The sequence below is a fragment of the Ciona intestinalis genome, chromosome 9, assembly GCF_000224145.3.
Source record: "Ciona intestinalis chromosome 9, KH, whole genome shotgun sequence".
Lineage (NCBI taxonomy): Eukaryota > Metazoa > Chordata > Ascidiacea > Phlebobranchia > Cionidae > Ciona > Ciona intestinalis.
This window is the reverse complement of record NC_020174.2, coordinates 2066155-2076749: the sequence shown is the minus strand read 5'-3', so window position 1 is coordinate 2076749 and position 10595 is coordinate 2066155. Positions and strand designations below refer to the sequence as shown.

General features: G+C 32.3%; 2 protein-coding genes across 2 annotated transcripts in view; both read left to right on the top strand.

The window, feature by feature from the left end:
- The window catches only part of LOC104266025 (dimethylaniline monooxygenase [N-oxide-forming] 5-like), a 6984-nt gene extending 1806 nt beyond the window's left edge, over positions 1-5178 (top strand). The window contains exons 5-13 of the mRNA XM_026835926.1: positions 195-311; positions 717-859; positions 1268-1353; positions 1768-1894; positions 2395-2583; positions 2761-2911; positions 3650-3753; positions 4126-4224; positions 4309-5178. Of these exons, the coding sequence (XP_026691727.1) occupies positions 195-311; positions 717-859; positions 1268-1353; positions 1768-1894; positions 2395-2583; positions 2761-2911; positions 3650-3753; positions 4126-4224; positions 4309-4542 (1250 nt within the window). The 3' untranslated portion in view covers positions 4543-5178. The remainder of the gene's footprint in view (positions 1-194; positions 312-716; positions 860-1267; positions 1354-1767; positions 1895-2394; positions 2584-2760; positions 2912-3649; positions 3754-4125; positions 4225-4308) is intronic.
- Positions 5179-6747: 1569 nt separating this feature from the next.
- The window catches only part of LOC100181234 (leucine-rich repeat and transmembrane domain-containing protein 2-like), a 5298-nt gene continuing 1450 nt past the window's right edge, over positions 6748-10595 (top strand). The window contains exons 1-6 of the mRNA XM_002119385.5: positions 6748-6944; positions 7291-7439; positions 8688-8837; positions 9611-9770; positions 10067-10201; positions 10263-10413. Of these exons, the coding sequence (XP_002119421.3) occupies positions 6832-6944; positions 7291-7439; positions 8688-8837; positions 9611-9770; positions 10067-10201; positions 10263-10413 (858 nt within the window). The 5' untranslated portion in view covers positions 6748-6831. The remainder of the gene's footprint in view (positions 6945-7290; positions 7440-8687; positions 8838-9610; positions 9771-10066; positions 10202-10262; positions 10414-10595) is intronic.

The following is a 10595-nucleotide window of genomic DNA, read 5'->3' as shown; positions in this document are numbered from 1 at the left end:
CTTAAATGATACATTTTATTTTATATGTGCAAAATGTTTATTCATTCCCTCATAATATTGTTTAAAAAAGAGTTTTAAAAAGTAAGTTTCCAGAGCTCTCATAGTACTTTAAATTAAAGTATTATCGATAAAAGGGCAAAGAAGCATTGAGAGGGTTTAATGTATTTTTAAATAACAATTGTTGTTGTATTACAGGCGTGTCAAAACTAGGAATATATTAAATGATGAAATAAATGAAGAAATATTTGATTTCGTTCTTGTTGCTGTTGGTCACCACGCTTCACCTCATTTCCCACTCTCTCAATTCCCTGGTTAGTACGTAGTTTATATTCAACTGTACATGGGGCCAAACCTGGTATGTTGCTGGTTATAGGCAAAAAATGCCCTGTACTTTATCTTTCTTAATGGTTTGTGTAAATTGAATGATGAGTTCGAAGCTACTACCATTGTGAGAGTGTCTGTTTTTGACCAAGACACTTTAGCTGTTTGTGTCCTTGACCAACAGTAATTACTTCAACCCAATGGTCTCTTATGGGTTTTAAAATGTCCACCATACAAATAATTACCTACACAGTTACAAGCGGTGTAACTCGTAAGCAGGCATACGATGTATGAAACAGAACATTCGGTTTACACCAGCTTTTGTTTTCTACCACATAATAAATAAGTTACAACATCATTCATTCATTCATGACATAAATTATCTAATTTTTCAGGAGCTGACAAATTTCAGGGACGAATATTACACAGTCATGATTACAGAGATTTCAAGGGTTTTGAAAATAAGAAAGTTGTTGTTCTTGGTATGGGTAACTCTGGTGGAGATATTGCCGTGGAATTAAGCTGGCATGCAAAACAGGTTTATTTCTTAATATGAATTATTCGGTTTTTGTGCCCATGTGACTATAAATAAGTTACATCATTCGACATTCATGACATAAATTAACTAAGAATTTATAAGAAAAGTTCAGTAATATTATCCAGTTTTTTATGTAGCTAAAGTGGTTATAAAAACACTTCAAATATGAGGGTTTATATAGTGTTCAACTAAGTTCTGTTTTTGTGTAACTTTTTTATTTTGAAAATACCATAAATTATATTTATTTAGGTTAAATTATATTTATTACTTTTATTACTACAAATACAGTAGCAAAAAACATGGTAGGGGTAAAAACCTATAGAAGAAAAATGTTAAATAAAACCATGGATGCTAAACCTATATAATAATTCTCTAGGAAATAAAATTATAGGAAAAAACTTTATCCAGGTGTTTCTAAGTACACGCCGTGGTTCTTGGGTCTTCAATAGAGTTGGACCGCATGGATATCCAATTGATTTTCTTATTACTACAAGGTTCATACTTTTATTTGTGTTTTTTTTTCTTGTCCAGGACATTCAGGGAAAATTGCTCTCAAGCACTATATTTATTACTATGTGCATAAGGTCCTGCAGCGAGATATACCATGGAAACTAAGTTTTAAGCCAGAATTGGCTATTACCCCAACACCTAGGGTGCTACAGGAGCTTTAATTGTAATGGATGGGAGATCTTACCTTTTTCCTACTGGTTACAAATGGGTGTCCAAACTGTCATTAATTACGGAAAAATAATAAGAAAAATAAAACATATTATAACTTATTTTTGCTCTGGCACACATAATAAAAAAGAGATTTCTTTGTTATATTGTTAAATTATTCGTCACTAAATATATGAAGGCATTGGAATTCATTCATTCAAAAGTTTTTGTATATGCTTTATATTTCTAAGATATCAAAACCTGTTGGACTGGTTAATTCCCAAGAGCATCACACAAAAAGCTGTGGAAAAAATGTTGACTGAAAAATTAGATCATGCCCATTATGGTTTAAAACCTGAACATGGACCATTTAACCAGGTGAACTACTTCAGTTTAGCAAATAATATTGACATAATATTAATCTCAAGGCATAAGCATATCTGTATAAATAAAGTTACGTATGTTTTGCATTTTTAGAATTCCTAGAATTTATGCTTATTGCATGGAATTGATATCATTCGATGACTATTAACTACTTTTAACGTTTATTAATCTGTTTTGACATTTTTATTGATTTTAAATTTTTATTAATTTATATGTTATTAATAATCATTATTGCTCTGTTTTGATGTCCGGACACTTTATTGTTTATGATTGCAACACACAAACCAAACAAATTTTTAAACTTCTGTAATATGCCAAAATTTATCAAAATTTACACTATTCAACACATGCCGAAAATATTTTTCTAAATTACTGTTTTATCAGTGGAAGTTTTATTCATATCTAAGCCCTTTTTTAGCAGAACAGACTGATTTAGATATCATACTGAGTGTTGTGTTTGTTCTAAATAAATAATTGTAGCTTTTCTTTCCCAGCATCCTTTTGTTAACGATGAATTACCCAACCGTATTATAATCGGTTCAATTGTGATTAAGTCAAATATCCGAAGTTTTAAAGAACGTTCCGTTGTGTTTGATGATGGGACAGAAGAAGAAGCTGATGTCGTCATATTTGCAACTGGATTTGTTTTCGAGTTCCCTTTTTTACATGAATCAATTGCCCATGTAAGGTTTTCTAGTGTACATTTGTGATATTAAAAAATATTTAAAAACAATTTGGATTTTGAATTAATATAAAGTTTCTTTTTGCTTAATAAAATTTGTTTGGTATGTTTATATTATTTAAATAAAAAGAGAATGTTTTGTTTGGTTTAGGTTTAATCACTATTGTTATTTACACAGGTAAATGGTACAGATGCTCAGCTGTACAAATACATGTGGCCATTATCAATGAAGAGAAACACATTAGCCATCATAGGACATGTACAAGTGCTTGGAGCTGTGAACCCTGTATCAGAGATGCAGTGTCGTTGGGCCACAAGGGTGTTTAAAGGTTTAAATATGTTTATTGCTACCAAGTGTTTACCTTTTTATTTGCAGTGGTTTATAAAACATTAAATTTTAACACTGCAGATATAACTAAAAAAACTGTTTTTTTGTTTTTTTTTAATCTTAATATTAATCAGTTATAGCAATAAAACATATAGTATATATAGTAGGGTGGAGGAAGATGGGACACCTTTAGCACATAATATGTAAATATCCTAAAGTTGTTTTAAACAATTAAAACGGTCAATGGGAGTCATGGTCATATAGTTTTATAATTTTTTGAATGTTCTTTGTTTACTACTAAACGGGGCGAGAAAATAGAGGTAAAAGGTGTCCCATATTCCCCCACCCTACTGATACTAAAATTTAATACTATAGGAGTTGGGTCCTACAGCATGATACACCATGGAACCTGAGATTTAGGCTAAATTTGTCCTTTTACCATGAATACCAGGGTGCTAGGACCCATTAGTGATTTCTCAGTTGTCTATTAGGTGCTTTGCCAAGACACATACACTATTAAGATTATAAATATTGGGCATCAAACCCGCTAACCTTCTAATACATACAAGAGCTTAACCACTGAGCCACAGCAAAAAAACTATGTTACAGGTTTACACTTTATGTTAACATAGTAATACTTTGTTAAGTGCATATTATGTTGGGTAGAAATAAGACTTTTCATGTTTTTAAATTGCCATTTTTTATATCTCTTAATAGTTGTCTACATGTCTACGTCTAGATATAGTACAACTTCCATCGGATAGAGAAATGATAAAAGATATTGACAAAAAAAGAAAGGCTATGAAACGAAAATATTACAACAGCCAAAGGCATACTATCGAGGTGCATTTATTTTCAGATTAAATACCTAAATCTTACATTATAAAAGTTTGTTTTCAAATTGCTTACATATAAAAAACTAATGTACATATTTGGTAATCTGTTTATAAGAAAGAGCTATATAGTATAAAAAATGACTGTTGGTTATGCCACATGTAAATAAATTGGTAAAATGTATTTATTCGTTCATTACTAAAATAGAATGAGTGATTGTAATGAATAAATGTAATTTATTTATCCTCTTACACCTCATACCTGTTTATTTTATATGTAATGTGAAAATTCAGACAACCTATAAGGGTCCACTAGGTTGGATCAATTGCTGTTAACTGTCTTTTTTTTAAGTGTCTTGCTAATATGCAGCATCTTTCCTAGGTACCTCACATTGACTATATGGATGAGATTGCCCTCAAGATTGGAGTAAAACCAAACCTGTTTTCCTTGTTTTTCACTGATTACCAGCTTGCAAAAAAGGTATGTTTAGTCTAATTAGTAATAAATTTGCCATTTTAAACGTACATATTCTATTTTATTTTTTTATGAAATATTTCATTTTAGATTTTTTATGAAATAAGTTCTGCATATCAATACCGCTTAGTTGGTGCTGGTAGATGGGAAGGGGCACGAAGGGCAATCATGGAACAAAAACAGCGCATGTTGCACCCCTTGCACACACGGCCCTTACCCAACAAGACCATAAAAGGAAAGAAGAGACCAGTTTTGATTCGACGTTTTTTATGGGTTGTTGTATTAAGTATGGCATCATATTATGCATATACACGTTACAAGTAAAAAATACCAAAATACCATTTTCGTAAAAAAGATTAATTTTTGTTTTACATTGATTACTTTAATTGCTATTATTATGTTTTTAAACCAGTGTTAATTGTGGTTTGTTTGTAATGATAATCAAAAGTGATATATGTAGTACATAATTAATAATTCTATATATTGATTGTAATAACTTTTTATATATAACTTGCAATTTAAATATCAATTCTTTGTATGTGTAATATTTTATGTTGGTACGTACTGAAACATAGGTAGAAAATTATGGCCATTGTTTTGTTGCTAATTTCCTTTTCTTCGTTGTTTTAATTAATCTAATCTTTTTATGCTGTAGTGTGTGAATAGAATCATGTTTTTTTAAACTGCCTTTTTTAAATCGTTTTGTTGAATCTGCTCTAAAAATCTTTTATAATAAGATGATTTTCACATAACTGATTTTCTGCCTACAACATAGGGCAACAAGGTGCAACATACCTTTGCTAGATGCACCGTTAAAATCAGATCTGTCCTGGATTTTTATTAAGATTTGTTTTTTTATCTTTTTAATTCTGTACACTGATCGTCTTTGTGAAACTACCTATCTTGTAACCTTCATTATAAAGTTACTCAATTATCCCGAAGGATAATAACGATGAAAAATATTGCAAATGTTATTTGGACTTAAAGTGTAAAAATGTAAAAAAAAACGATGAAAGCTGGGTTTAATACTGATTCTAAAGTGTCCTTGGACAAGTCACCTAATAGACATTGCTCTAACCCAGTGGCCGCTAATTGGTTTTAGCACCTTAGGTGTCAGGTAGTGGGCCAACTGTAGCCTAAACATCAAGTCAATGACATGCCACGCTGCAGCACCTCACCCATGTAGATTACAATATATAAATTTAGAGATAGATAGGCAAAAAAGATTAAAACAAAACCTCTTTGGATGGGCAAATTTAAATAGATTTCAATTCAGTTTTTATGTGTTGGTTTAAAAGTTCGTGCTATTTCTCACGTAATACCGCGTGTTGTGCTTATTTAACTGGACCATTACGATTAGGTAATCTAAGTGAATCTTAAATATACGTAATTTCTAGAAATATAGATCAGTAGTAAAGAAATCATCTGGTTTTTTGCTTGCACGAGGTGTATGAAACACCGGTGTTAAATGATTGGTTTCCGGTTAAGCAAAAACCAGAGAAATAAAAAAGAGTAGATGAACGCGCAACTGCCCAAAATCGTGATGTATTTTTTTTCCATTCACCTGACCGCCAACTCCGTCCCCATTTCGCTTGGTCTCTATTGTAAAAGATAGGCGCACAGTGGTTTTAGGAGGTTTTAGCTGTTTATTTCAAAAACTACACCAACTACTCAAGTTTATTAGGCCAGTTTAGTTATTTGGTAGGTTAACGCTTACAGTTTACCACTCGTTTGGAAAATTTAATTATTTAATAATTTTAATTAAAAACTTTAAACAAACGGTTTATTAGAAATATATATATACTAGAAAATAGTTATTTTACCTTATAACTTTTAATTAAATCAAAAAACGAATAAAAACAACATAAAACGCCCTCGATTCCATTGACTACAATGGTAAACGGGTACGACCCGCGAAAGAGAGAGAGTGTATCACCTCTCTCCTTTACCGACATTGGAGATGATCTATTCTTTTTTATTTCTGTGGCAAAAACACGCAATTGGGAAATTCCCACAGACGAAATTTCTCTTTTTCTTTCATCTTCCTTTCGAGTTTCGCTTACATTTGTTTGCTTTCAATTTGTGTTCCTGTTTGGTATTAGAGTGAAAAAGTTATCGCTTTGCTTTAATCTACTTTGCTTTTATCTATATGTTAAATTAAATTACATTAACTTAATGTAGTTTGCTGATAAACAGTAAAGTTAGGACTGATTAATTAGATGTGTTGTGTTTTATTATTGTTTTGTTTGACCTTATTTGCATGGTAGATACTGAAACCTGTAAGCTGAGGCATATTTTTTTTATATTTAACTCTCGGGCATATTGTATTGAATATACTTAGTTCCTAGGTATATTTTGTTGTATGTTTAACTCTTAGGCATAGTACAACAGAATATGCATGGGAGTTAACTATACATATATAAATAAAAAAAATATGCTTCAGCTTACATGTTTTAGTATCTACTCATTTGCATATAATGATATGTAGTGTTAATAATAAGATATGGTACGTTTTTATTTTTTAGGTTAAGATTTTTATAAGATCAAAAGTATTATAGAGTATGGGTTGAGTATGGGTACTCTAACATAAATGGTGTCTGTTGGTATGTAGAAATGCGTTATTTATCTTCACAAGTCTTTCTTGGTCTTGTTTTAGAGTTCCTTATTTCTTATACACCTTCAGCATCTCGTATAAAACACTGTTCCAACAAAACCAATGGACAAAAGTAAGCATATATATTTTTAGGTAATGGTGAACTTAATATATACACAGTACAGTTACTGCTTCTAGTTCTAACTAACCCATAGGGTATGAGTTTCTCGCCACTGCTACCATTTTGGGCCTCTTTGAGCAAGACACTTAATGGCAATTGCTCAAACCCAATGGTTACTAATGGGTTGTATACATTGTCAACTATACAAAAAATACACCCACAAAGATATATACACCGTAACTGGTAAGCTGGCACAAGGTGTATGAAACAGAACACCTGTGTTATAACAACTGGCCAACTGCCATGGATAAAGCAAGTTACATTTATTTATTCAGCATAAATTACAATTATGTTTCAGTTGCAAGTTTGACCACAGGCATAATATACTATGGTGTGATTCCACAACTTTTACTTCATTACCTCCACCCAATGAAATACATGGAGAAGGTGATCCTCGGTATGCTGAAACAATTTACTTAAACTCAAGTTGCCAACAGAATTTTAGAGGTACATATGTTAAAATAAAAAAAAATTACTTGCAAGGATATATATGTCTGGCGCCGTGGCATAGTGGCTTGGGAGCCTGCTTCTAACCCAGAGGTAATGGGTTCAAGGCTCGCCGCTGCCACCATTGTGCACGGCCATATGTGTCCTTGGGCAAGACACCTAACGGAAGTTGCTACAACTCAGTGGTCACTAATGGCTTGTTCAAATTTTCAGCCATACAAAAAATATAATAATAATCACCCACAAAGTAGCATACTTGGTAGCTGCGACGAGATGCATGAAACAGAACACCTGTTATAACGACTGTCGTTTTTTTGCAACGCGAGGGTTAAGTAAGTTGCATCTATTTATTCAAAATCATATGTAGTAACTCGTATGGGAGGTGTACGAAACAGAACAATCGTGTTATAACGATTGTCCTTACTTTACCACAAAGATAAATGCGATACATTTATTATTTTTTCTAACTTTTTTGTAGAAGTTTTCCAAGTTATTTACAGTAAAGTTATCGTGGTAACATTTATTATATCTAGCCATTGTTTAGCCTCCTTTTATTGTAGCACTTAAAATTTAACAACGACCCTAATGTATTTCTAAATTTTGCAATGGATAAAAGTGCCATTAAACTCCCTGTTACAAATGTTAACTCTTAGGTCATGTGCATGGTTTGAACTGTTTAATATGATCTAAAAAAAAAAACGGTTTGGCCTTCCATTTACGATATGCTCTCCCACTTTATATACCCTTAGCATCTCAGAGCAACCCAACATCTTAGTGTAATATTTTCGTTTTAAAATATATGTATCCTAATTAAATAAAATAGGTAACTTTTTTATGCTTGAGTGGAAGTACAACAACAGTCATTAAAACATTTATGTTCTGTTAGATGCACTTTGTGTCCTCAAGTTATGTAACTTTGTGGGTGATTTTTTTTATGTTAATTTATGACTAACAATTCAGACAACCCAAAAGGGACCGCTGAGTTGAACCAATTTTGATTAGGTATCTTGATCAAGAACACATTTGCCCCCAATGGTAGAAGTATCGAGCGTGAAACTTTGCCATGGCGCCTAACAAAGTTGGAACTTGGAAATCTTACCATGATTTTTTACTTAGGAATTGCATTTTTATTAGAGAACAATAACAAATTACTTGATAGTTTGCATTCAGTGTCCACATAGACCTATTTGCTATAACATATTCTTGTAGCAATTCCTGTTTAATAATTAACTTTGCATATTCTTTCAGGTGTTCTGCGGCAATACGCCCATGTAAAGCAACTGAACTATGACGACAACATGATACAAACTATTCCCAAGTCATGCTTCAGTCATTTACATCTAGATGAACTTATATTGTCACGGAATTCAATTTCAACCATTAATAGTGCTTTTAATGGTAATACCTATCTACTATTGATGTGAATTCCTAGTTTTTCATGAAAAGATTATGTTTGTTCGGTGGTGGTATACTTGAACATACAGAACCATTTTCAAAAAAGCGCATCTAAACCAAAAAAAATGGGGGTTTAACAGTCATGCTTTATACCTTACACTTTTCCCCCCCTTTTTATTAATAGCGTGTTTTAAAGACTCTCATTTTGCTGTTGATTTCTAGTTTCAGTAATTTGATTTTCTTTATTGTTTTCGAAGCGATAAATAAAAGTTACGTTGTAATATGTAAAGCACAAATTTTATAAGAAGGGTTTTATGATATACAACCTTCTATTGTAGTTGGCCACCTGAAAAGTGTATTTACTCAGATATTGTGTTTGTCAATGCCACCATAAAAGGTATTGTACACTTAAGTAGAATTGTAACTTGCGAGTCCATATATTGACTTTGACGTAATCTGCTTTGAATTCTCAGTAATGTTTATTTAAAACTAAATGCAGTTTAGCTTTAATTAATTTTTTTATTATATCTGGTGCTGTGGCACAGTTGGTTAGCCTGTCTGCCTCTAACCCAGAGGTTATGGCTTCAAGGCTCTCGCTGCTACCATTGTGAGCGCGTGTGTCCTTGGGCAGAACACTTAACGGCAATTACTCCAACCCAGTGGTCACTAATGGTTTGTCGAACTTGTCAGCTATACAATATACAAAATAAACAATTACTCACAAGTCACAATACATTTTTATTTAACATTGTAACATTCATGTATGTTTTTTTTAGGTGTATCAAATTTGACAATTTTACGATTGGATCGGAACAACTTAAAGTATGTGCACAGACATGCTTTCAAAGAATTAATATCAATGAAACTACTTGATCTTAGCTACAATAAAATAAAAAAGTTTGAACCAGGACATCTGAGTGGCCTGGTACAGTTAAGGTAAGGTTAACTGTATTGGTAACTGTGCAGTTGCTATAAATTCTGGCTTATTCTGCGCCATAGTAAAGTAGTTAGCGTATATATTTTGGGGGGACAAAATGCTGAAAATTTTAGCTCTTATTCAAATTCTCAGAATATTAATATTACCTTACAAATGTTGATATTTTAGGGCTTACATCTGTTGGCTTACAAATGTTATTATTTTTTATTAAGGGGTCATACCTTTCTTTCAATATGTTTTATCATCTCCATTACGTGAGTAGCTAATACATTCATATTTACCATTATTTTTTTAGGGAATTGCGGTTGAAGCATAATCACTTACAAAGCCTTGATAGCGACTTGTTGGTGTCATCTCCACATTTGGAAGTTGTTGACCTTAGTTTTAACAGACTTCAATGTTTACCTGCCAACCTGTTTGATAACCAAAGGTTTGTTTATTTTTTTCTTGGTCCGCAAACCTCCTTGATTAAGTTGTTTACTTTGTTGCAGTGACCTGAAATCAGTTCTACTCATGTCAAACCAACTTCGTACTCCACATTCAGATTGGTTTCGACGTATCGTTGCAAATGGGAGGGTACCGGATGTAAATTTAATGCAAAACAACAAATGGTTATGTGATTGCCATTCAATTAAATACAGAGTATGTGATTGTGTTAAATATTGGTTAGAAATGTTTACAGATTAAAGTCGTGTAACCATATGAATGAATGAATGTAACTTACTTTATCCTCGCGTGGCCGGGGGGATTATTTTATGTATGACTGGTAATTTGGACAACCCATTAGTGACCACTGGGTTGGAGCAATTGCCGTTAAGTGTCTT